Raw genomic sequence first — 27,225 nt, 5'->3', positions numbered from 1 at the left:
GCAAAAGTGGTGGGAACAAAGGAAAGCCTGCTCTCAACGGGCGTTCAGAACGCCGTGCTTGTCAAGCAATGACCTGAAATTATTGCCGTTATTATCATCATGCTGGCATCAATCTGTCAGGGCGCCCCTGACAGTGCGACCTTGGCGACCCTGGACGATCCTTTCTGCACCGGCCATTGTCCAGCAAAATTCCACCAACATACATGCAAAGACAAAGAACAAGCTACATCTTAAAGAAATAGCTTGCTTCTCTTGAGTGTTTTTTTTTCTTCATCATTTCAAAGGTACGTCATGAATAATGCCGCTTATTTGCACTGGGCATAAGTATGCTCAGTTTATTTTTTCAACTGCATTAAGAAGTTATCAGGATGTGAATTAATCAATTTTTTACTTTTTGCAACATTTTATGCTATTAAACAATGTTTAACAGGTCAATAATTTTAAAATGGAAAAACTCTTTTGCAACTTTTTAATGCAGAATGATTATTTTGTAAAAAAAAATAGAAGAATGAATGATCAGAAAATTTCAAGGCTACATTTCATGAATTTTTACTTTGTAGAGTTTTATTAACTTTATTTATATTTTGAATTCGAGATATTTATTTCATTGTCCGTCTAAGCTACATTTTGTTCACGCTGTTGGAACAAAAAGCTTGATGCTAACGATTTCAAGTTCACAAAAATTTTTCAAAAGGAGGAACATTTACCTCTCTGTCTGTGTACAGGTGCGTTTTTTCAATGACGACTACTATAGGATCTATGCAAAAGCCAGTCCCATCGACTGGATGTTGCAACTGATCTTTGCGTGGGTCTATCATCATGCTTTTCACACTCAGTATATGCAAGCACATGTTGTTCGGGGTGCTCTGATGAGGAAACGTAGGGATTCCGGTGTGAATGAAAAATATTATTTTTATTTTCTTCTAATTATTAAAAATCTCTTGACAAATTTCCTACGTCCCTTGCCGTATTCAAGCCAAAGGCTGTGATATACAAACCTTGGGATTCAGTGCACTTCAAGCTCAGTTGTCTGGCCAAATTGTCATTGATAACATACACATAATATAGTCAACAGCAATTTTGCAACTCTACCAAAGCGAGAATATCCCGTGGTAATATTATAGAGAGCGAGTTGTTTGTATAAAATTCAATGGAGAACACTGCTATTTTCATGGCATGAAGCGACAGCAACGAACGAAACAACAGGAGCGGGGGAAACAGCTGAAAGCAGCACTAGAAGGGGCATGATATTCGAGAAATAAAGCGCGGCTCTGAACAAAGCAATGGGAGCAGCAAGCAATACAGCTAAAGCACTGGGAGCGGCAATGCATCTGAAAGCAATCAGAGAGGCATGACGTGCAACAGATGAAACGATGGCTTCGAACGAAGCAATGTGAGTTTAAAAAGAATGCTTTCACAAATAAAATTATTCTATAAAATATTGCTGTAAACGGCAGAAATGATTTGACGATATTTAACAAAACACAAAATTTGTCAGAAAAATATGTACTTTTTACAATATATTGGAAACTTGATAAGCAACGCTTGTTACTTTATTTTACATTGAACTATTTGATCTGATGGTAAATTAAAGCTGACTTTTTTAATTAAACAAATATTTCACGCCACTAAATTTACTCAGAAACTAGGTATTTTGTTAACTGTGACAAAATAAAGAAAAAACAAATAAAATGAAAAAAATTCTAATAAAGCTTTCCACACACACACACACGCACACAAACAAACAAATTCATTGCGCAGTTAGGTTAGCTTAACTGAAGCTGAAACTGTTGTTAGCGTGACTGGAAAAGGTGTCGATTAAATATGCTAATGAAAAATATTCTTTTCTTTAGTTTTACACGATAAGATTAAGAAAGCTTTAGGCTTATTCTTGACAAGATTCCGCTTTAAAAGCTTATTAATTAAACGACAGGTCATCAATAGAAAGTGCATAAAAGCAAGAAGCAACGGATGCAAACTGCTGCAATTGCAGTTGTATGATATGGTCATAGCAATTCTGCACAAAAGTGTTGAAAAAGAAAATATCAAAAAATCTTTCCATTGAAAACATTTGGCTGCTTTTCAATAACTTTTAATAGTCGAACAGTTTTACGACTCTGCTTCAACATATGGTGTGCGATATATCGGTCTTAAGATATAAATAATTACTTTCAAGTTCAAAAGCAGCTGATGATAATCAATAAATGTAAATGAGATAACAATAAATAATTTCAAAAGCAAAACTGCTGCGAACAGTTTTCAAAACTCCACTGATTATTTTGCGTTATGCTCGACAAGCTTAGCAACATATGATACATGAAAACGTACACTGTGTGCGCATTTATTTCTCAACGCAGGCTAATTTGCATATCAGCAAATCAACAATGACAAAATCAACATCAATAGTGATCAAGTATGTGTGGATGTATGAAATTCCGAGCTAAGATGAGACTTTCAAAATTGCTCTTGCTATACCTTCTATCTCAGGGATTTTGTTTGCGAAAATACTAAAGATGAAGCTTCAATTTCTATATACTCAGTCGTCAACATAGGTATTTTTCAAAAAAAAAATTAAAAAATACATTTTTGACATTCTCGAACACATTAAATCTCCATGCGAGCAATTTTTTTCCGTTTTATTTCGAATTTTTCACTTTTTCATTCGCTTGCACTAAACTTCAACAACCGTAACTACAGTTTTCACAGCGCAAATTTAGTTCAGCTTCAAATGGAGATGAACATTGTTCACAAGCTGCTTCCGCAATTTTTAATTAACAGATCTAACGCGGCCATTTTGATTTGCGATTATCTTTTGTTGAACACATGGCCTGGTTGACAGGCTTTTTCTGCTTTTGCAAATCTTTAACGCTTGAACGGAGCCGTGCCAACGTCAACAGCAAACGCACGAGCTCATGTATGCGTAACATGGAAAAGTGCTATGCGTCGTCAATCTTCAACACATCCGAAGGTTTTGCTCACAACTAGCCTTTTCATTATGCATACATTGATTGCATTGGTTATTTTTTTGTTGTTTTCCAAATTGCCCTCTCCCCTTCACAACGGTTTGTTGCTATATTTATGTAACACAAATTGCACGTGATTTTATTCTATTAATTTCAGTAGGTGCATAAAATGAATGTTTTGCAATTTTTTCGCGTTCAATTGCCGATGCAGTTGAACAACTACTGTATAATGCGCGAGTATTTTGAATAAATGTGACCCACCCTTTTGAAATCAGCAGATACACATCCAGACAGAGATTCGAACGAGTTGTGGACAAATGATAAGTTTCAGCATATTTTGTTTGTTGTTGAATCAAGTCAGTCAGTTGAATTTAGCTTCAAGTGAATGTCCTCAAGTTGAATTCGCTCAACCGTTGCAACAGGGCAATTAATAATATCAATCAAACCCATCCCCTATCCGTTCTTTTGTTCTCTTGTAATAGTTCTATTTTCATTTTCATATTATTCAATTTTCTCTGTAATTTCAGTTGCAATTTTAAAAGAACCTACTTTTTTATATTTTTTTGTGTATATTGTATCAAATAGCTTCGATTGAAAAGATTAAAATATGTTCATTTGACAAAATGAGGGGAAAATGTTATATTATTTCAGCGCGTCGAGGATAAAAATTTTCAAAAAGTATGAAAATATTTTTGTATATTTTTATGCTAGTTTTTGTTCGAGAATTTGGAATTTGTTGAATTCGAAGAAAAATAAGCTTCCATACTGAGCGGGAAAAAGCATTGTTATTTTTTTTACCAATTCCAATTTTGTTCAGCTTGTATGTTTGATGAAATTTTTTCGTGTACAAATAAATATCCTCTTGAATATTTTATTCTCTTTTCATTCGAATGATTGATGAAATCAGTTTTATGATTTCCATGTTCTTACTGTATCTATAGATGTAAGGTTAGTGGAAAATTTGTTCGAATATGTACGCCGTCTAGAGTGAAGTTCAGTTTTCGCTTTGAACTTTTCAATTTTATGGTAAATGTTGAAAGAAGAAGCGTTTTCGTCATTTCTTAAAATTAGCAGTTTTTTTTGTCAATTTTCGCTTCAGCATAGTTTAGAGAAGAGATATTTTTCTTATAATATATTCGGGATATTGTTGTTTTTAAAGTAAAGTATCCATATTTTCTTTTGCATACTTTTCAGTGTAAATGTGTGTTGTTTTTTGAAAAATGAATTGATGGTCATTTCAATTTAACAGTAATGATTAATCGTTGCTAGTAAACTTCCGGTCATCAGTTTAGTCCGGTCAAAGCAAGCAGAACAAGCAACGGTCAATTGGAGAAATTAGAGAAGCGCTTGGGTGCTAACTGACGGCGGGGTCGCGTTGTTCGGCCTGACCCCTGAAGCTTGCTCTGGTCTGGTTTGGTCTAGTCTGGCCTGGTTGGTCACCTGCGCCTCCTGTTTTGCTTCTTGACCACTGTCCAACGCAATCAGGACATTCGAGAACATATCTCGACTAACGAGCCGTTAGCATTTAGTCGAGCTTCCTCATTTGCTTATTGCTCTCTTTCTTTTTCTCTCTCTCACTCTCTCTCTCTCCTTCCATTTTCCTTTATTTCTTTGTTTCACTTTATCACGCGCTTTTGCTCACACACACACTCAGTCACTCTTTCCAGTTTTATTTACTTTGTTTGCTAGCTGTTCGTCGTCGTACGCTATATTATCCTTAGCATTGCTCAACTGCATCTTGGCCAGCCAACCAACTAACCAGCCAACCATTTCAATTTTTAAATAAATTTTCAATTTTCTGTACAAATAAGCTAATTGTAGTAGTAGTAGTTGTTGTTGCTGTTTTTTTGAAAAAATGTTTCATTTTGATATAATTTTTTTTCAAATTTCTATTTATATAATATAATGTTTGAAAATTGTAAATTGACTGTTCTGTTGGGTTGATAATTTTCAATTAGCATTTCATCCGCTGCGAAATGTGCAACGCCACCGTCACGTCGTCGTGTATTATTGGTGCTTTGAATGTGAATGTTTCAGCTTTTCCGCTTCAAGCAAGCCAGCTAGCTGGCTAGCTTGCTTGCTTGCTAGCTTGTGATGGTTGTGTTCAGTTGAGAAAGCGCCGTTCGTCGACTGCGTTCGTGCAAACGCGCCTGGTTTCCCGTTCCTCGGTTGGCCTGGCTCAAATCTTGTGACCGACCGGCTATTTCCTCTTTATACGCGCGCGTGCTTACATGCTTGCTTGCTTGCTTGCTTGCTGCTTGCTTTTTCTCGCTAAGCCGGCCAAGCTTTATCTATCAATTCCTGGCCGTTGTCGACTTGTAATTTAACGTTGCGTCAGTTGCCCGCTGGGAGTTCGTGGGTTCACGCTAGTTTATTGAATTGCCTGCCTGCCTGCCTGCTTGCCTGAATAACTGACTGACTGACTGACTGATTCTAGCTGTTTTAGCTTTTCGTCACTGGATTGACCAACGTCGTTGTCGTTGTCGTTGTCGTACGCGTGCGTGTGCACACATAGCTTAGTTGTTAGCAATTTTCAAAGCTTACAAGTGTGTGCTTGCGTGCGTGCGTTTGCCTGTTGAAAACGAATAAAAAGTTGGTAAAAGAAACAGAACGTCAGGAAAAAAAATAAAGAATAATTCAACCCGTCGTAATAATAAAGTCGCCAGTGGATTTGTATTCGCAGCAGGCGGCCACGCGTTTCTGCTACCAAAAAACCCCTCACTTGTTTGGGACAGCTGTAGCGCTGACCGGCGCGACCTTCCCCAATTGGTCAACAATCTCTGCCCAGTTTAGCGCCCACTGTCGTCTTAGCTTTGCGTTTCCATTTATCAATTTTGTCCTGCTCTTGCAAGCTAGCCAAGCTAGCTAACTCGTTGTTCAACGTCCAGCAATGTCGAGGAGGAAGCAATCCAAGCCGGTTCAACTGATCGTCGGTAAGATATGCTGTATTTTTTTTAATATAATTTCTTTTTCCAACTTTTCTTCTCATCTGACCAACTTGACCCTTTTCCCTGCTAAAATTGACCAAACGTCAGTTTCTTCGCATTCACAATATCCATCCGTCCATTCCCTGCAGCGGCAACGGTTATCGATTTTTCATGCACCTGTTGTCGTTGATTTTTTTTTGCAAATTTGCTTCCAATTTTTCCCCTTCTTCAAATTTCATCATCTCAATAGCGTGAAATTTAAATTCAATTGATATGGAAAAAAAAGTATCCCTTTTTGTTTCAACGGATTTTTTTTCTTTCAAAGCTACATTTATAACTCTTGAAAATCAATTCATGCATGAATGATAATCGTTCGACTAACTGAACTGCTCCAGGCAAGTAGAACACTACCAATCGGTTTGTGAATAGTTGAAGAACAAACACAAGCTAGCTAGCAACTAACTGAAAGATAGATACATACCGAGCTTCACTTTTGGTTCTGTTCTGCTTTTCCGCTCTTCTTTTTCAACCAGCTTATTAGAGGATAATCGATGTTCCTCCTAATGGAACAGCAGCCGCAGCGGCTAGTCGAGGTAGCAATTTACTGACGCCTGTCATCTTCTACTTGTACAGAATAGTCTTATCGAACATTTTCATACGGGGCATAGGTCAGATAACGGTTGCTGTTTGGTGGAAACAAAAGAAAATTTGCATCAACTGATAACGATCAAATTGTGCAATTTTATTCATTTTCTCTGTTTACTTATGCTTGACAAATAGATGAACCGTTTCCAGAGAGATGGGAATTTCATATTCAAGAAAAAAACAAACAATTTTATTTAAATTTCACTGTTTTCTCATGTTGTGGGTCAACTGTATACATATATTTTTTTCTTTTCTTCGCTTTGAACAACGTTGTTCTGTCCTTTGGTCATTGGGGAAATCGTTTTGCCGAAACAATGCCTCCAGGGTACCCGACCGACGGGCGTTCTCGATCATCCCGGTGGATTGATTCAGCTTGATTAGATTTGCCGTCGATAGGGGAAAGTCATTATTCAGCTGAGATGCAAAACGCGCATTAGTTAGTCTTCGTTCCTCATTTTCATTTATAACTGAGTGAACATGCATGTCCCACCCATGTTTTGCGAGTTCGTTTGTTGTTCGTCGTCTGTGTGCTTAGTGTGTGCGTCGGCGATGCCCAATGTTGGTCTGGATTGATCGACTCAGTTTTTCCGCATGACGCACATCCGGCACCCTAGAAATGTTAAACCAACGCGTTTGGCCGATGCCGTTTGTTCCATCAGCGTCATTTTTATCTAATAAGCACACAACTGTTTATAATTTTTTTCTTTTTATATCCTTTTTCATAAAATCATAAAACATTTTCCACAAATAAGCAAATATTTATATATATATATATATGACCAAACAAACATGTTGGATGTAGCTGTGGATAAACAGTTGGCTTGTTGTAAAGCTATGTTTTATTGATTGGAATCGATTGTTCAAGTAGCTTAGAAAGTGACTAGCGGTGTCGTGTACTATGGGATAATAACAGCAGGGTAACGACTGGTTGTTTGCTTCTGATCCTCCTGCTGCTTGCTGTTTAACGCATTGCTGCTGGACGCTCGGGTGCAACGACGGTTTCTCCAGCTAATAATGCACCAGCAGACTAGAGCCTTTCACTCATTCTGGTGACGATCATCGATCGATTTTATGCCTCTGCCGAGGAGAAGAAGGAGACAGTGCATTCTCGAAATACCTTGCGCTGGCCAACCTCGTCTTGCTTATCGACTTTCTATTTAAGCGGCCGTCACCTGGTGCCCAGAACGCGGGCTGAAGAAGCCATCTGCGTTTTATACTGGACTTGATGACGGCCAGCTTCGTGACAGCTGCAATTAGCCGCCGTCAAGCCGTAACGATGGATTGAGCAGACGAAAGCCGCGGGCGCCAGGCTGATGGCCCGCTCCCAGGCGTGCTTTTTTAACGCGCCATCTGCTATGATGGGTGCACTTTCGAAAGGGGCAGTTGGCGTCACCTGTTTTCTTTTGCCAGACATTGAATGCCTTGTCTCTACCAACTGACATGTACCTAACTGAACGTTTGAAAACTAAACCCACACAGCAACGAATAAGAATAAGAATAAGAATAATAATATAGAACAGTAGCCTTTTCATTATCTGGCATTTCATGAAGATTGATTTTTGAAACAAAAAAATTTAACATATTTAACCCCTTTGAGAGAGAGGTTTTGAAAATTTTTTGACATGATAATGAAAATCCAACTGAGAAGCAAATAATCATCACTTGATTAAGCCAGCAGAATGATAGAATTATGATTTTATTTGCTAGCAAATTGTCAAATGCAACAGAGAAAGAGAGGGTGTGTGTGTGTGTGATTTTGTATTTCAAATTCGTGAAGTAAGAACAACATGTTTCACGCAAATGAATGGAATCGAAAGAATTGCAATTGGAAGATTAACAGAATAGTAGAAGAGAAGGAGAAATGGATCTCGAGATATTTTTAGCAAAATCACTAATTTTAACATATTGATTGATCTTCTTCTTCTTCTTTCTGTACTGGGAATGTAATTTTGAAAGACAATAAATCTCTGAAGTCGGTTCTCCTCTAACTAAATTACATCCACTCATACGCAGCTGTGTTAATTGAACAACATATTACAGTAGATGTTATTTTCTATCTTTTTATTTAAATTATTATAGCCCAATACAGAGAGGTGTTTTGATTGTTAGCGTTTGGCTTTTTGACTGTATTTGTAATCTGTCCGAGAGATGGCTACCAAAATGGGTCATAAAGAGACTGCTCTGTGTCAAGGGTGGCATGGGTTTCCAAAGTTGTTTACGTAGGTTCTTGTATTATTAGTTTAGGCGCAGCCTACAGTTTTCCCAGGTCATTTGCTGCAGTTCATCTGCAGGGTTCCTCTATTATATTAACAAGCATTTGGCTGGTGTAAAGCAGACGTTTTTTAAGCCGTCCTGGTTTGCATAGTTGTCACTGCTGTGGCTGACCCACAAGTCTCCTAGTAGCCGCAGCGTTATTTAGCATTTTGTCGTTCATTTGGCTTTGCAGTATTGATGGACGCTTTGCAAATATTATTCGCATACAGTAATACGGGCACAAAGCACGAACCGAGCATGATTGACTTGTGCATAATGATAATGGTAATATAATAATAATAATAGGCGATTGATCGATCCGTATGCCCTTCACGTTCCCCAATTGCTGCCCTTTTGAACTTAATTTGCCATGTTTTTGATTGCGAGATGGGTCAAGGGTCACCTTGGCGCCCCTGACTCTAAACAGCTGGAGGGCTTCCTTTGGTCAAGTTACTTTTTCTGACTTGATAATTTGAGAATAGTGAACTTTGATCTTTGCAACAGCTACAACAGCTGAAGTGGACGAAGCGGTCGAGATGCCGATCGTTTTAACTGATGCGGCGTCACCGCCAGTTTCAAGCGGCGTCACTTTGAGGAAGAAAGCCGTTACCAGTAGTACTGAAAATTCGAATGTGCAAAGAAACGGTGGTGGTATGTTTATTTGCAGCTATTGTTCTCGTTCGTTTGCAACGGCCGGTATCTTGAAAAATCACGAACAAGTAAGCTTGTTGTTTTCAATTTTCATTTGCTCTCAATGAGCACAATTTTCAGGAACACGCAGAAATGATGCCATACAGGTGTGATATATGTGGCAAAGGTTTCAAGCACAAGCGGTCGCAGAATCGCCACCACAAGTTGCACTCGGGTCAACGAAAGTACAAATGTACAATGTGTGATTCGAGATTTTTTAGGTAAATTTCTTCTAGATTCAATTAATGTTTTCGTGACAACAGTGCGCGTTCGTTCACTTATATATATAATTATTTATTTAATACTTTGTTTATTGCTTGATTGTAAAAACTTTTACGCGTAGCCGAGCTTTCAGGTTGAAGAGAATGTATTTATTGGATTTTCTTTTGATTACCGAGTTGTAAAAAGAAATAGAAATCACAATAAGGAGTTTCATTTGGAAAACCTTTTTGTACATACAACAATAACTGTTATTACTGTTTTTTAGCGATGGTTGTTGATTGTTCCATATTTAATTTTCAATTAATAATTCATCAGGGTTGTATCAAAAAGTTTTAGTCTGAAAATGTTCAGCTTATCAAAAGTAGAAAATTTACATTTGTCGGTTATGCAGTCTAGAACAGAGAGAGCCGTTGTTGTTAAATTGAATAATTTACATTACTATTTGGATTACTAATAGATAATAATGTGCCCATAATTAATTCGTACTTTCTTGAAAATGTTTTCCAATAGGATTTTTTTGTCGACTTTTGGACAAATTTGACAACTTTGAAAATTTTTTTGTCGTCCAAATGTACTTTTGGATGTTTTGTTCGACTGATAAGTATGCGTGTTTGTTACAGTTTTCAGCATCGCTTTGGATTTACACCTGTCCCCTGTTTTAAATATGATGATGTTTTCCAATTTCTAGGTCGGATCATTTGAAATTGCACATGAAAACTCACGAAGTATCAAAGTATGCTTTTGTGTGCGTTCTCTGTCAGCGTGGATTCAATTCCAATTCTGCTCTGGAAAGTCATTTGCAGGTTAGCATTTTCAAAATGGATATTTTTCGACAATTCTGATTAATGAGTTGTATTTTTCTTTTCAAGGTGTATCACAGTAATGAAGCCCCGGCACAGGATGCGGCACAGCCCGACGTCGAGGACAAGATCGAACCGTCATCCCCGATTATTATTGTGAAGGAGGAGGAGGAGGAGGAATATGAAGAAGCGCCGTTGGTAAGCATATCCAATGTTGAAAATCCATCCCAGCTCCGTTGCGACGCCCGCTCTGTCGGTGAAACGCTGCTAGCCCACGCCCAGTCGATGCACGGTTTGAGCGTGCCAAAGAGGTCTGATTCGGCGCCGGACGTTTCCAACGCCGAACGGTCCGGGTCTGTTTCCACTACTGGGGCCCAGTATGCTTGCTGCGTGTTGTGCTCGTTGAACTTCGACTCGTCCGAGGCGTTCGAAGCCCACTTGGAAGCCGCGCACCACGGCGGTACAACAGATCGACCACTGCTGTCTCAGTTCAACGAACTGGCTTCGACCCTGCCCTCGTTGACAGCCGGCGTAGACAGCTGGCCCTCGTCGAACACAGCAACGGCGTACAGTTGCGGCTTTTGTGGCGAGTTGAAAGCGAACGTGGGCGATTTGCAAAAGCACACCCTGCACAAGCATTCTTTGAAAGATTTACAATTGCCTCCGATCAGCGCCGACCCGACGTACGACTGCGATTTTTGCGGTCGTTGCTTCGACAGCATTCTGGCGCTCCACTGCCACGCCTCGTCCGCGCACCGTAAATCCGCCGCCGCGGTTGACGGCGCCAGCGCCAACGCCCAGGCATACCAGTGCGGCCAGTGCGACACGGCGTTGAACCCGTTGAGGATGTTCACTGGCCAGATGCCGGCGCTTCGACAAACCGCTGGTGGGCGCCGCTGCCACCTCTGCGGTCTTGTGGCCGAATCCGACGACCGGCTCAACTCTCACCTGCTCACTCATTATTTGCAAAAAGAATGTCGGCAGTGTTGTCAAGCCTGCGGGCGTTGGTTCCCACGAGCCGACGAACTGAACGAGCACATGTTCCAAGTGCACGCCGTGCATGCTTACCGGTGCTCGCTGTGCGGCAGCTTGTTCGATTCACGGGCTGACATGCAGCGCCATTTGGTCGCGGCGCACGTGGACGAGCAAGTGCGCCACCGGTGTCGGGCTTGCGGTGCGGCTTTCGATTCTGGTGACCAATTTCTGGCCCACGTCCGTTTGGCGCACATGTTGAACACCAACACCACCACCACCGCCAACAGCAACAACAACAACAGCAGGAAGTGCAGCCCGAGTCCACCGGAGCCCCACTACTATTGTACTGTATGTTGTTTGGCTTTCGACTCAGAAGCGGAGTACAGAGCGCACAGCCACGCCGCGTTCCAGTGTTCACCCCTCTGCTCCAACTCGTTCTCTGGGCAACACTTATACGAGCAGCGTGTTCCCAACGAGCACGGGATCCAGACTTCCACGTCCGACGAAGAACCACAGCAACTGGACAATGGTCCCGGCTCGCCGGTCAACAACGGCAACAACAAGTGCAACATTTGCGACAAGAAATGCTCCAGCCTGATCGAACTCGCCCAACACAAACTGCAACACTGCAAAGTGGTCCATTCGGAAACGTGCGCCGTGTGCCGGGCGCCGATTGGGTCGGTCGAGCAATTTTTCGCCCACGTCCGCACGCACAACAGCAACGCTACAGGAGGAGTTGCGCCGGCGTGCATCATCTGCAAGCAGAGCCTGCTTTCGACGGTCGAAATGCACACGCACGCAAAATTCCACCTGCGCCTTGACAACGCTTCGTACAACCACTGGCCACGTCAGCATTTGGTGTCAAGCAAAACTGAAGCTCACGTTCCTGGCGACGGCCTGCATCCTCGTTGCATGCTCTGCCAGAAGGTGTTCATCTCGCCGGCCAAACTGCAGTGCCACTTGATTGAGCACTCGTTTTCGGGCGGTTCGGGCTTCCAGTGCTACTTGTGCGCCACGGCATTTCCACTGCCGCAGACTTTGCAGCAGCACATCACGTCGGCTCACAGTCGCCCCGAAGACCGACCCTATCAGTGTTCGACCTGCGGTGGGCGTTTCTTTTTCCGGGCCGAACTCGACCACCACACTCTGGCGGAACACGGACGCGGTGCCGAAACCTCGACCACGCCCTCTGACGAAACCACTGTGCGTTACTGCTTCTGCGGTCAAAGCGTGCCAGATTTGGCCGCTTTCCAATCCCACTTGTCGGTCTGTACGGCCGCCAAGGGCGGGGATCCGGCGGCCGCCTCGGCTCTCGAACTGCTCGCCTGGACCGCTTTTCCGGACGACTCGGAAAAGGTGAAACAAATTCTGGCACTGTTCAGTTCGGCCATGGCCGCCGTCGCCTCGACGACCACCGCCCCCCTGACTCCAACTGCAACGTCTGTCGAACTGTCGGTGAAAGCAGAACCCGACTCTGGCGTTCCATTGTCCACTACTGCCGCCGGTGCACGTCAGACCCGTAGCAAGCGGCTGTCGTCGTCTCCACCGGCAGTGTTACCGGCAAAAATGGCAAAAATTTCAGCATCAAAAACAACAACTGCAGTATCCGCACCAATAACTCCTACTACAGTTACAACTACAACTACAACAACTACTACTACTACTACTCCAACTACAACAACAACAACAGCAGCAGCAGCAGTAACAGCAAAAGCAGCACGGACGATGTCGCGTTCGGCCAGTTCTCAGCAACGTGGTTCGCATCCATGTCCTCACTGTTCCAAAGTGTTCCATTCGCCCAGTGCACTTCAAGGTTGGTTCGGTTGGATTTTATTTTTTTGTAATTTTTGTGTCCATGCCCATACACTTCAGCTTGCAGAGTCTGTAGCTGTTTGTCATACTGATTTTGATATTGAAATTTCTTTCAGGGCATTCCCACGTGCACATGGGCTCGAGAATTCACCAGTGCTCAAAGTGCCAACGGGAATTTCCGACCGCAGCCAAGATGCGCAATCACCAACGTCAGCACAGCGGCGACAAGCCGTTTCCGTGCGAAGTTTGTGGACGGTTCTTTTCGCGCAAAGACAATTTGAAAGTCCACATGAAAACCCACTTCAAATACAGCGCCCTGAGCTCGTTGAACGATTTGCCGACGATGGTATCGCCGATGTCACGTTGTCTGTACAACACATCCTCCTCCGTTGGTCCACCGCCTACTTCTGTGGTAGAATCCCAGACCTCAAGCACCAGTGCCACAAATGCAACTGGAACCGGCAACGAATCCACCAGTGCCGTGCCTCTGCGTCCACAGCAGCTAATTGCCTGAAACAAGCCGCCATTCATGAATGGATCTATTATTATATTATCATCGTGATCCTCGTTTATTTTATTTTTTTGTTCATTGCAAACTTCCTCAGAGCACACCCGTGGGTCTTAAACGATAAATTTCAGTTTGAAAAATTTTTCCAGCACTGTATGCTTATGCTTATTCTGGTGCACATATGCGCAAACAGTATTTACACTTGCTGGCTGTTCTGGTGGTAACGGCAGAAACACAAGCTCTCGTTTCAAGTGTCTCGTTTTTACAGGTAATTTTTTATTCAAACAAGGGGAAAATAGAAACGGTTGAATCATTTTGTCTTGTCTTGTCTTGTCTTGTACCATATATATATATATATCCATATCCATATCCATATCCATATACTATTTACTTATTTACTGTGTTCAGCTCCTGTTCCAAGACGGTTCTTCTTTTTTTCAACTTCAACAGTAGGCGACAAAAAAGCCATCTTTTATTACTACACTGAAGTTTTTCTCTTTTCTGTTTTGTTTTCTTTGTTTTTCCTTCTTCTTCTTCTTCTTCTTCTTCTTCTTCTTCTTCTTATTCGTGTATTGCTGATTATATCCATCTTATTGCATTTGTGCAGCATCTGTTTGTTACTTTATCAACAGCAATGATCAAAATGAATATGTTTGATCAATGAATTATTTTTCAACTTCAATACCAACGGATATCAATTTGATCGAAATCTGTAGTAAATTTTTTTTACGTCCTCCGAGCATTTTTGCAAAAGTCGACATTTTCCAAACGTACCTCTGAACGTCCAATACACTGACCTCGCGCGCAACAGATCAAATAGAGCAACAATGCAAATTTCAAATAGGCGACACAGTTCTGTTTCCACGTTTGCCAATCAAACTTTCCCCTCCTTGTAAATGAGAAAAAATTTATTTGTTTAATACCTACATTTCATATTCAAAATATCCTACTGTAAGGGTTATTTTTTAATATGGAATGGTTGAAATGGAATGAAAATTCAAAAGTGGAAATAAAACAACAACGATAATTTGTTGCGATACTTTGCATAAGTAATAATATAATTAGGCCAGTGATCGTCTTTTTACCACTACTATCAGCCCAGAGAATGCAAAAAAAAATTAAATGAGTCTGATTGAATGAACGAATGGAGAGAAAATAAGTGTCTGAAACAAATCATTTCCACAGCGATGAATGGTGACTGGCAAAATCGAGTTGAAGTTAGCCGAGAAAATGAGGGTTGTGGCTTTCGAGACAAGGAAATTGCTCAACACGCTCGATGGATGGCTGTGTAAAAGACAAAGCTCTGAACTGGGGGGTAAATGCGTCAGAGTTCGTACGGCACATGTGAGAGGATATGCGGTGGGTAATGAAGACAAATGAAACCGAAGTCCATCCTTGGCATGTGCCCCATGATGAAATAAATATTAATGAAATTAAGTTCATAATTTTCATTTGATAGCACGAAAATGATCGAAGCGAATCAGCTTTTCGTGTTCTGCTGGATTATTCGATTGCTGTTCAAAACGTGGGTCGCAGTTAACACAACTTTGACAACCACTGACTGATATGAAATGAAAATACATTTGTGTAAAGTTTAACATGCCAACTTCGAGCTAACGTTGCTGATTCAGAGGCCAGCTTTGAACAAATTCTCTCCATCTGTCCTGTCAGATTGAACTTCTTCGTCGGTTCATTGCTTGCTTATTTGTGTTCCTGATTCACAGCATCTGATTTGATTTGACCAACTTCACCAAAACGAAGTAAGCAAAAACACTCGGCCAGTGCAACGAAACGAAAAGATAAGAATCGTAGGCGTTGAGGAAAATGCCCCAGGCTACAGAGCTCTCGATCAACACGAAACGCCATGCGATCGACGCGCAATTTGTCACCATCTGCTGCACAACTGACGTCACAGGTTAGCATGATTCTGCTTCACCAAGCCAACGTCGACCATGTGAAATTGCAACATCCGGATATTGTTGAAATTGTTCATCTGTTGCAAATCAGTTGTTGAAATTCAACTCGACAATTGCACCTGAAAATCCGATCCAAAGCAGACGGGGCGGGCAAATTTGTCGTGCAATTTTGTACAGATGAAAAATTGAAAAATATCATTCACTGCTTTGCAGTTTGCTTCTTACTGTAACTGTACCTGCATTATCGCCTTCATTGTAAATGATCTTATGGTGCGGCCTGTTTTGTTTGCATTCCTAGCGCATCTACCAATAAATAGTGCGCGCGCGTTCAAATTGTTGAAATGGTTGACCAACAACGCCCAGTTGGAATTTTATCTATTTTTGATTGCAGATCTATAAAATATTTGAGGGTTTACAAGTATGATTAATTTTTTACACTTATTCTTATTTTCAGATGAGTACTCATGACAGTGAAAGCGGCTTCGAAGTTTCTGCTGAGAAAGGTTAGATTGCAGTTTGCTTAAATTTTACACTTTGTTCAATCAATCAATTTTTTTTCTTTCTAGTGTCGCGAATGGAGAAAGAACAGCACAAGTCGAGAAAACGGGTTCATACTGACATTTTTCTTCAATTATTATATTTTTGAACAATATTCCACTTTTCTTGTTTGAGGAATCATCCACCTCCGGTGATCATGGCAGTAGTGCAAAGGAACAGCGCTTGGAGGAAAGTAGATCCAAAGAAACCGATGATGGTAAACTTAATCGATGTATTTATTATTAAAATTTTTATTTTAAAAATGTACAATTCACCTTCTAGGTAAATTTATCGCTGTATACGATATACATGGTTTTGAATTCAAATGGCCAGAGAAACATCTGAAGAAGACGAACAGCAAAAATCGCATCAAGTACAGCTACAATCTGAATGTTTCTGATTGCAGAGATGCTAGGAAATGAAGAGATTTTTGCAAATTTCTCTCACGATTGATATACGCATCTACAAATATATATATTTATTTATGAAGTGAATCGACTAATTTTTTCTTGGTATGCAAAATCATGGACAGTAAAAAGTAATATTGCAACGTATTTATTGTGTTTAAATATTGGAACAGGCATTATTGATGTCTAATTTTACAGAAAATTAGCACATTTTAATGCAGTGAAATTTGCCAACGTGGACATCTTTATAATCTGGGCAGCTGCCTAAGTTGGGCAGTTTTTCTCAGTGAACATCATTAATCATATAGGCGAACCTCTTGAAACTGGACACACGTTACAGTTGAACATTTTTTCATGAGTCATGCGTGAAACAGCACTACTAGACGTTTTGCTCTTGTTGAATATTCATGAAAATTGCCCTTTTCGATACAGATTCAGTATTGCCTTCCATGCAATGATTACTAAGGCTCATCGGGATTTTAATCGTGATGTCGCGTTGTTCAACTGTTGCCACTGGGTGTAATCAAATGACAACTGCTGGAGATATTATTCCTAGCCATTTATGCTAAAGCCTTTTATCAGCCACCATATTTAACTTACACCATTTAGGAAAGTTGATTTTCGGCGTGTGAGAAAAGCGACGGAACAGTTCATTTTGCTTTTTCCAATGTACACAGTTGAAAGTCTCGAATTTATTTTTCCTGAACTACTGTAGGGAAAGTCCCGTAATTGTCCCTTTGTTCACAATTGCATCAAGTAAACAACTATTTGACACTTTTTATTTACCACTCCAGCAGCTGCGTCGAATAAAGTGTATCACTTTTTACGATCTTTTCAAAATCGTAACATGTAATATAAAAGTAATTTTATCTTTGATTATAAATCGCCATGTAAATAAAAATGATAATAATCATAATTAAAAATATGACTCAGTTGTGAAATTCGAAAAAAATCTTTTCATCGTTGTTTCCAATTTGTAGAGATATTGAATGAACTGAATATTTTATAAGTTATTGTTTGTGACAATTTTCATTATTTGAAAAAGTTTCAAAGAAAATTTATTTATTTACTGAATTAAATGTACATTTATTTGTTCTTTCTTAATTCAATATTACAAATGGATTTAATTTAATCCTTTCATACACATTAGATTACAGTATGATTGTTCAACTACAGTATGAAAAATGTGGTAAAGTTAACATTATTTTTAAAAATTATTTTATTAGCTATTGTTTTTTTGTTTATTTTTAATTTTTTCATTTTCCGGAAAGCATATGCATTTGAATTATTTTGAAGTTTTGAATTTCTTTGAATGTTTCCTTTCATTGTTATCTTTATTATTTTTAAAATTGATTGTTTAATTTATTTATGTATTTCAAGTTTTCAGTTTCAATTGATTGAATTTTGGTTCGTTGGTTACGATGTCTGTCCATGGATCGCCGCACAGAGTTCCAGTGTTTAAACGGGTTTTCCTCAGTTCTCTGAGCAAAGAAATTGGTTCCAAGTGGCCAAGTGGAAAACAAGAGGAAAAGTTGAATGATTTGGACCATGTTAGTCAGACTTCTCAGATTGATATATCTTGGACGCCGCCTGGGTTACATAAGAAAAGAATGCTCTGTTCTGGCAGTCGTAAAAAGTAAAATTCTGTTATTTTAGTATTTTATGCAGTTGCTTTTAAATAATTGCATATGTTGTGAATAGTTATGTATATACAATCGCCCCTTAACGTTCGCGGTCTTAAAGATACATCCTATTTTTAGATCCTAGTGTGTATGTATGCTTTGAATGTACAGGTTCAGTGCAAGGTTGTTTCCGCTTGTGAGGTTTCACATTCACAATTTTTGCTTTCATGCTAGCACGGTCCAACATTGCGTGAATATAAAGAAAAATTGAGTAAACACGTAGTATATGAAGTAAATACTATAGTCACAATGTTTTTTAAAAAAGATGCGCCGGACAGTCCATCCACTACTGGCAATAATTTTGACTATTATACGACTATAGTAAAATAAATATGGGATGAATATTTAACATGATGAGCAGAGTGCACTTTATGGATAGGTACAAGAAATTCCAATTAATTGCAGCGAAGTATAAAGTGAATTTGTTAAGCGGTTATAGATGACCTATTGGTAGAGTTGAATTATCTTTACATAGCAGGAATATTTGTGCATTTGATTTTCGTGCGCAAAAGGTGCAAGTCTTCAACAGGAGGTTACTGTTTACTGTAAAATAGAAATTGATGCAGATTTTTTTGGCGCTGTTTCTTTTCAAGTTTAAATTTCAGATATCGATACAATTTTATTTCACATACCAAACAGCCAGAAGAATGTCTGCCGAAAGTGACGACTTCGATGGGAGAAACAGTTTTTGGCCATTCAAAGGATGAGAATGAATGTCCCTCAAATACTGCCTGCCCCATGATCAGCGTTTGTACGCCTGAAATTTTAAGCTTACAAGATTCGCCTGTGAAAATTGTCGGTCGATGTGATTTACAATCGTCCTGCCATGAGAAGAAAACAAGGAAAGCAAGCATTTTGCGACGCATTCAATTAAAACGAACAAATTCTGCGAAAAAGCTATTTCAAGATTTTGCTTCGGGCGGTGAATGTGGATATTGTTCAGAATTTTTCAGTGAAGAAAACCGAACAAACGATGGAAGAAAACGTGCATTTGAATGTGAAATCAGTTTGCACAGTAAAGTGGAATTTGATGAATACGGTGATGAAAAGATTTTGATAAGCGAATGGTCGGATGGTTTTAGTCAGGAAAGCATTGCCATCCAAACTTCTAGTCAAACATCCGAATCTTGTTCCATTACTGTAGAAACGATGGATCATCATTCAAATTCGTCCAGTTCAAATGCGACGAGTTCATCACCGGTCGAAATTTGCCATTTTGCCATCAACACCAAGCGATTCAATGGTAGAAGACGATTTATCCAAGGCGGTTTAGCTGAACAATTTGAAAAAAGCATCAAAAGGCAGATGAGCAATTTGAACATTTGGCATCATCGTCGGCGAAACGACAACGCGTTTTCAAAAGACAATTACGTGTCGTTTAAGAAAGAGGAACACGAAAACATACAGTATGAATTGATCGCTGTTGATATCGAATACGGCTATTACAAGTGCATATGCAAAGTTGCGCGTGCATCGTCGAAAGTTTTGATAATATTTAATCGTTATGTTTTCGAATCATACAATTTAAAATGTGGTACGATTTTTAATCTTTATTTGCCTTACTTAAAATTTTTTTCTGAAAGCAAAACTATTACGCCAGTAATTTTGACTCCTTCTCTCATAGACATCGTAGTTCAAAGCTGTTGAATTGTGATTATGCAATTAAATATTCAAAATCATAATACTACGTTTATTGTAGAAAAAAAATTACCAAATATATAATAAGCATTACGGAAGTATTCATTGTCTTTTTCCATATCTGCAAACGAGACTTACACAACATGAAATAACTTGCACAAAAAATTATTCAATTTCAGCTCTATGTACTGAATTGAAATTGACCGTTATTGCACAGTAATATTGCACTTATTTATCTTCATTCCAACTTGAATGAAAAATCAACAACACTGAACAATATGGCCGTGTAAAGAAATAATTTTCTTATGATTATTTTTGTTCACATTCATTTTATATCTGTGCAATGAAATGGAATTTTCTCTGCACTTTTTGAACAATTATAGATGAAGCGATCTATAACATCTACATGAAAATATAAATAATAAACAATAAGAAACATAATTAAGATGCAACATAAAAAATGTTGATTGACAGCAAAATTTGATGTTTAAACTAAATTTCAACTTTAAAAGTAAAGACATTTATTTTAAAGTTAAATTCCACTTTAAACAAAATAAGTGTATAAATAAGTCGGTTTTAGTTTTTATTTCATTCCAGAGCAATCTTTTGTTGCGAACGGACGACGCTAAAGAGTTGAAAGTTCTGCACAAAAATGCCTGAACCAGAATTGTACGCTTTTGATACTTTTGCATATTACAATGATTGTAATCCATTGCTATGGTTTATCATGATTCAAGATATGCCACCTTCTACTCCACCATACTGTAAAGGTAAACAATTATACAGTAATAAACTTTCTTTTAAGAAAAACATACTAACCGCAGTCCACTTTTAGCGGGAAATCGAGGAGCCTTATGGAACGCGCCGGTGATGCCGATAGTGCAAAGAAAATCATGCTATATGGGCGCAGCATCACGTGATGCTGGCATAAATATTACAGATGTGATCTGTGCGCCGAGTTTAAAGTGTATTCTTATGGCAGATTCTTTCATTGAAGGTAACATTGAGCAATTGCAAATGATCATCATGTATTTGATAATTTGCTGATTATTTTCATAAGGGTACGAAAGTAAATTAGAAGAAAAAGACAAGGTATTGGAGATGAAGATAGATGGAGGATTCAGTGAATCCCTAGACTATTATCACCAGCACGAGCAATTGAGGACAAACGTTATGGAAAGCGGATTTCGAGTTGATAAAACCCACGAGTATGAATTAAATTCTTATGAATAGACTTTGCATCCCCACTTTAGATAAATTTCAATAACGCTTATCCTGTGTAAACTTAGATTAAGATTCAATTGTTTATTAATTTTGCAAATACTCAAGATAATATTTAAAAATTTACATAAGGCAATGCGGAAAAGAAATGGAAAACTTATGAATATTTGTTTTCAGAACATCCTACAAATATCCAGAATACTTGAATTACGAGTCATTTGATAAAATGGATGAGCGTATACATGAGACATTGAAATCAATAAGAAAAAAGTATGCAGATTCAACGAACCGAACAATGGCTGTATTTGTGAACAAATCTCTGGAGAGCGTGTTACAATTCATAGCTAAAGATCCACCGATACCTTTGGAGTTGTATATTGCTAGGAAAGCGGAGGCTAACAATGAACGTGCACAAATCATAAAACGAATGCAATAATCTAATCAATCAGAATCTACTCATTGGATATTTATTATCCATCTCATAATTTTCACAGCAATTATATTTATAATTTTTCATTTATGATGTAAATTGTTTTTTTCATCGAATGTATTTCCAGAAATGACATTTACAATATTTTTTCCTAACAATTATATTCATCAAAATCATCACATTTTTAATAAAATAAAATAAAATAAAATAAAATAGTGTTTTGCTTGTTTTCATGCGCATAAGCTATGCTAAATGCTGAAAATTCAAAAAAAATGGTCCAGTTCGCGCCAAATTCTGACCTAATTTTCTTATCGGTCGTTGAAGGCGCTACTTTATTGAACCTTCGCGCCGTGTAAAAATATTCATTATTCGAAAACTATGTGATGATGAGAACTGCACCAAACTGCTGAAAATTAATAAAATATTTCCATAATAAATATGGATATACAACTGCAATAATTGATACAATATTCGTATAATTATGTGTACTGTAATGTTGTTTTTTTAATTTCATTAAACGCGTAGGTTGTGTTGTCATGGCGACGGAAATTTCAGTCAAAACGACCCGCCATTTTGTTTATTTTTTCTTCTATATAGTCAAAATTTTCGTTGTTCACCAAAATGCAACTTATTTTTACTTTTGGCACAAATTTCAACTGATAATACTCAGCTCAAACTGTTGAAAAACCGGTTTTCCAGTGCCTCGGTGCTACTAATTTCATCTTTGATTATAAATTTAAATTTACATAAAAATGGCTGAGGTATAGAGAAATTAGGTCAACTACTGGTTGAATATTAGCTGACATGTCTGGAATTAATTGAGATTGAACAAATTTGAACAGTGAATAGAGCTTTTGTGTAAAACTGAAGTGAATCTGAGATGGATAGTCAGTGTCCTGAAGCTGCTGTCGTTTTATGCTGATTAGTTCGCCCGAGTAGCGAAGCAAAATTAAAGACAATCATGTTTTGAAGATCTTTTCGTAGTTCAACAAATTATGAATATTGAATATTATAATTTACACTGAAATCAGTTTATTCCTTAATGTTGAAAATATAAATTGTTTAGTTTTAAAATAGATCGACAAGATTATTTTCCATGCACTCCAGAAATGGCTAATCTGTTGAATATTGACAATCCTAACAATGTTAGAAAATAAAAAATAATAAACTAAATAATAATAATAATAATAAATAATTCGATTCATTTAACGTAGTTCGAATTTATTTTTCCGACCTCCAAACTATCTCCATGACAACGACGTTTTTTGATCGCTTTTTTTCGCGCTGATGACTGAAAGTTCGTCATATATTCTCAGCTACATTCAATTAGCATCGGATATTGCATTTTTTGAGCAATTTATTCAAAATTTCCCGCTTCTCGTCTAGAAACTGCTTATTCGGCTGATACGTTTATTTTTCTCATCAAATTTGATGACAAAGGTAAATTTAAGTTTGAAGCCTGGACCACCAGACAAATGCAAAACTACAAGTCATTCAGCAGCAGCAATACTGGGAAGATCAAGAGCAACACCAGAGAAGATCTACACCGTTTTGAAACTGGAAATATTCATTTTTTCAACATGCTAATTAGTTATGAACAGTTTTGATTAAATTAATGAATCTTAATAAAGGGATGGCGCAGTTCCCGCCAAAATTTGACCTAATTTTCCTATTGGTCGTTGAAACTATTATTTTATTATAATTTCGCGCCGTTGTCTTATTGGCTGAGTGAAAGAAGCTCAGTACAGATTTCAGTTTTCAATCAAATTACACTGCATTAGCCTTTTTTATGAACACATTGAAATGCAGTAATTACATCTTTACGATGTCCTAAAGTGCATAACAAAAGCAGTTGTGATGAGCTACTGTTTTTTACGGCACTATAGATCATCATGCCAATTGAATATAATTTATTTGAATTTCAAAAACAGAAAATAATTTCATTTTGAAATTTTGGTAATTTAAAGTGAAACGGGAAAATATATGGATGCTAATGTGATCATCATACTAATATTCCTATTGCAGTTGTTTACAACGGAAGCCGAAGCTGAAGGGCACATACTGCAATTAACAAAGGACTTCAACTAATTTTAAATCAAAATTCCAGAATAACTCAGGTAGAAGATAAATACTTTGTGGTATAAAATCAATGCGCCACACAAAACCTAACAGCCACATTAAGAGAAGATATTCCCAACGTATAACAGTAGGAAGATGTTCTGCCTGCAAATTCACCAAACACTATTATCAATTTGGGCAGTTCATTTATGAATGCTTTTCATTTTCAAATGTGAATCTCATCAAATGTGGCATCTGTACCGTGAAATAACTATTTTGGTATAAGCTAGAGGCAAATGTGATTCGCAGTGTGCGCAAATTCACTTCGAAGATTTTCAAATGCCAAATAAACTGCATATTACTTTCGGACAATGCTAAATGACACGTTCAAATATTAGTAATATATCACAAAGCATAACCAGCTAGCTAACAGTATTTATAGCCATCGCTCAAATAAATACGGTTAATTTCTGACACAGGAAACTGAAAAATATTCAAATAATTTTAAATATGACTGCATATAAAATCAAACGACCGATCTCTTATTTTGCATTTGTGAAAGTCAGGTTCGCAAATACATGAACAAAACAGTACTAATACAAAAAGCCATCGAGTAAATGATAAGTGTATTTTCTTGAATAATATGAATGAATATATATTTGATAATACATATAATTGAGTAACAGCAAAATTAATTATAATTACTTAAATATTAAAATTTGAAAAACCCATATTCATATAAATATCGATTAAGAAACTTTTAATGTTTGCAGGCAATTACGGTGACTGTAAATTAAATAACATTTAATGCCACGTCACTTTAAGCGAAATAAAGGTATAATAAAATCGGTTTAAAGTTTTATTTCATTCTTCACATATTTTTCTGTTGTGTGCGGGAAACCACAGCTTTGAATAAGTATGTCGGGAGGAAATTTGAAATCTTTTCAGTCGTGGGTGTTTCACTGGATATCTACACAAATGATGTGGTTTATTCTGGTTGAAGAAGACGAATTTCCTTCTCTACGTCCCCGTGGAGGTAATTATTAATACAGTAATGAACCTTCTTTTCAAAAGAATATCTACCGTAATTCAGGTTTGGGGATAAACAGGAAGAGCCAAAGGAATTTCAAGTCTCTGACAGCGGTAGAAAGAAAGTCGTTTTTGATGGGCGACGCAGCCCGTATAACGCGCTTCAATATCTCTAATGTCATTTGTTCCCCGAGCATCAACTGCATTATTGCAGCTGATAGTTTTATCAAAGGTAACATTCAGCTATTACAGTTGGTTATCGTGAATTTAATAATTTGCCAATTCTTTTTTTAAGGATTCCAATATATGAAAAATGATGAAATGAATGTTTTGAACATAAAAATTGATGGAGGATTCAGCTCGACTGCTGAGGGTTATTATTTGCAGAAGCAATTTCGATCACTGGTTGTTGAACGTGGATATGATGTTGATGAAACCTACGAGTATGAATTAAATTTTCATAAATAGTCTTTTATTCCTACTTTAAATAAGTTTCAGTAAAATTTATCTTTTGAATGATGTGATTAAGATAAAAATTTTTGTTCGTTTTCTTCATAAGCATAATGATCTTAATCGAGTGAGCAGTGCTGGAAAGAATTGAAATATTTATTAATTTTTTAGGACTTCCGTTCAATGGCCGGGAAATTGCAAAGCTGACCCGTATGTCGATTTGGAATGGCGCTTAAGCGCAGCTTTAGACTCAATGAGAAACAAGTATCAAGATACAATGCCCAATGTAGTCGCAGTGTTTGTTGACAAATCTTTGGGGAGCGTGCTGAGAGAAATAGCTAGTCGATCACAGTTGCTGATCAATATGGAAATTCCTCCTGTAGAAGAAACCCCGTTGACTCAGGAGAATCCGAAAAATGAACACGACGTGTGATCAGTGAAAATTATTATATTATGACATCTCATCTTTTTCACACCTATTATATTGATAATTCATGTTTTATGATGAAAATTGTTTTATCGAAAATGACAGTATTTCCAAAAATTAATTATGAATATTTGTTCACATTAATTGAAAATAAATTCATTTATAATAAAGTAACATAAAGTAGTTGTTTATTTATTTTCATGCGCATAAGCAACGCTGAATACTGGAAATTGATAAATTACTTCTACAGTAAATAATGATATACAACTGAATTATTTGATACAATTTTATGTTGATTATTTGTACTGTAATGTTGTTTTTTAATTTCCAATGCACGCGTGGGCGGTGTTGCCATGGCAACGCAACTTTTAGTCCATTAAAGGTATACCGCCCGCCATTTTGCCCAACTTTTTCTCTACCTGGTCAAAAATTTTCGTTATTCCCTCAACAGCAATCTATTCTTCCTTATGTTACAAATTTGTACTAATAATACTCATCTCCAACTGCTGCAAAACCAGTTTTCCGGTGGGTCGATGCTGATGAAACGATGATGAAATTTTTGATTAAAAACACCATTTAAATAATAATAACAACAAATATAATAATAATAATAGTAATAAATGTATCTATGGTGTAGGAAAATTTGAAATAAATTGTTTATATCATTGTTTTAGATGGGTGGGAATATTCATTTTAATGCACTGTTGTTGTTGTTGTTGTTAGTAATAATTGGAGCTGATACTCTATGACAGACAGTATTTGAGGAAAAAAGTGAAACTAATTTGAAATCAAAAATTCAAAATAATTCACGTGGAAAATGCAAATTTTTCAAATTAATGCGCTTCAACAGAACCAATACTATTTTTATTCAGAAAATATTCTCCGTCTCTGACAATATTGGTATGCTTTGTATGCTAATTTGCCAACAATTAATTGTTCTACTTGCATTCCATTTATAAGTGCTTTTCACTTGAAGAAGTGGTTCTCACATGACATGATACCTGTGCTATGATATAAAAGCTTTTATTATATGTGCCACTGGTAATGTGATCCCCAATGTACGAATGTTCACTTCCAAGAATCCCTGTTGCCAAATAAACTATCTGCTACAGAAGGATTGACTTCAAAAATTAAAATAATGCAAAAAGTATAACTATCTTGTTTGTTATCGGCACTTCTAACAGACGCTCAAATAAATGCCGTTAATTTGCCACACAGGAGATTGAGAAATATTCAAATAACTTTGAAATCACTAGATACAAAATCAAATGGCCGAACTCGTTTTTTTGCATTTGTGAAAATTAGGGAGGTTAAATAAGAGTTCAGAAAAGACATTAATGCGAAAAGTTGTCATTTAATTATAAGCTATATTTTCTTTAATAATATTAATAAATATATTTTTGATAATAAATTTTATTCAGTTGCATTGAAATTAATTTTTTTTTTTTTGCACCATATTATATAAATATTAAATATTAAAAAGACGTATATTTATATAAATATCGATTGAAAAACCTTTAATGGTTGTAGATAAATGTATTAACTTTTAAATTAAATAACATTTTATTTTAATGTCACTTTTAAACCAAAGCAAAAGTATAAATAAAAACCCGTGGTAAAGTTTTTATTTTCCTT

At 37.5% G+C, this 27,225-nt stretch overlaps 7 protein-coding genes across 7 annotated transcripts; 4 read left to right on the top strand and 3 right to left on the bottom strand.

The window, feature by feature from the left end:
* Window positions 1-1,918: 1,918 nt before the first annotated feature.
* Window positions 1,919-2,927, bottom strand: Tsp_08825 (hypothetical protein). Its single transcript, XM_003374050.1, has 3 exons — window positions 2,786-2,927; window positions 2,070-2,149; window positions 1,919-2,017 (listed from the first exon to the last, which is right to left on the bottom strand). Exons 1-3 carry the CDS (start codon window positions 2,925-2,927, stop codon window positions 1,919-1,921), a joined length of 321 nt encoding a protein of 106 aa, XP_003374098.1.
* A 2,806-nt stretch (window positions 2,928-5,733) lies between these two features.
* On the bottom strand, window positions 5,734-6,556 carry Tsp_08824 (hypothetical protein). The gene is made up of 3 exons (XM_003374049.1): window positions 6,516-6,556; window positions 5,989-6,116; window positions 5,734-5,906 (listed from the first exon to the last, which is right to left on the bottom strand). Exons 1-3 carry the CDS (start codon window positions 6,554-6,556, stop codon window positions 5,734-5,736), a joined length of 342 nt encoding a protein of 113 aa, XP_003374097.1.
* A 169-nt stretch (window positions 6,557-6,725) lies between these two features.
* Window positions 6,726-7,200, bottom strand: Tsp_08823 (hypothetical protein). The gene is given in 4 exon segments (XM_003374048.1): window positions 6,726-6,763; window positions 6,805-6,985; window positions 7,026-7,145; window positions 7,165-7,200. 4 exon segments carry the CDS (start codon window positions 7,198-7,200, stop codon window positions 6,726-6,728), a joined length of 375 nt encoding a protein of 124 aa, XP_003374096.1.
* Window positions 7,201-8,253: 1,053 nt separating this feature from the next.
* Tsp_08822 (zinc finger protein 423-like protein) lies at window positions 8,254-16,357 on the top strand. Its single transcript, XM_003374047.1, has 12 exons — window positions 8,254-8,273; window positions 8,615-8,754; window positions 9,293-9,507; window positions 9,560-9,699; window positions 10,389-10,503; window positions 10,570-11,649; window positions 11,887-13,104; window positions 13,348-13,699; window positions 13,945-14,063; window positions 15,255-15,320; window positions 16,166-16,214; window positions 16,278-16,357. Exons 1-12 carry the CDS (start codon window positions 8,254-8,256, stop codon window positions 16,355-16,357), a joined length of 3,594 nt encoding a protein of 1,197 aa, XP_003374095.1.
* Window positions 16,358-18,687: 2,330 nt separating this feature from the next.
* On the top strand, window positions 18,688-20,195 carry Tsp_08821 (hypothetical protein). Its single transcript, XM_003374046.1, has 4 exons — window positions 18,688-18,746; window positions 18,816-18,869; window positions 18,943-19,871; window positions 20,155-20,195. The coding sequence occupies exons 1-4, from the start codon at window positions 18,688-18,690 to the stop codon at window positions 20,193-20,195; spliced, it is 1,083 nt and encodes a 360-aa protein (XP_003374094.1).
* Window positions 20,196-20,627: 432 nt separating this feature from the next.
* Window positions 20,628-21,632, top strand: Tsp_08820 (hypothetical protein). The gene is made up of 4 exons (XM_003374045.1): window positions 20,628-20,745; window positions 20,781-20,972; window positions 21,036-21,183; window positions 21,374-21,632. The coding sequence occupies exons 1-4, from the start codon at window positions 20,628-20,630 to the stop codon at window positions 21,630-21,632; spliced, it is 717 nt and encodes a 238-aa protein (XP_003374093.1).
* Window positions 21,633-24,602: 2,970 nt separating this feature from the next.
* Window positions 24,603-25,596, top strand: Tsp_08819 (hypothetical protein). Its single transcript, XM_003374044.1, has 4 exons — window positions 24,603-24,720; window positions 24,778-24,945; window positions 25,009-25,156; window positions 25,335-25,596. Exons 1-4 carry the CDS (start codon window positions 24,603-24,605, stop codon window positions 25,594-25,596), a joined length of 696 nt encoding a protein of 231 aa, XP_003374092.1.
* The last annotated feature ends 1,629 nt before the right edge of the window (window positions 25,597-27,225 follow it).

This window comes from Trichinella spiralis (genome assembly GCF_000181795.1).
Source record: "Trichinella spiralis strain ISS 195 chromosome Unknown Scfld6, whole genome shotgun sequence".
In the NCBI taxonomy this organism is placed as follows: Eukaryota; Metazoa; Nematoda; class Enoplea; order Trichinellida; family Trichinellidae; genus Trichinella; species Trichinella spiralis.
The sequence above is the reverse complement of the archived record's forward strand: the minus strand, read 5'-3'. Positions and strand labels throughout refer to the sequence as shown.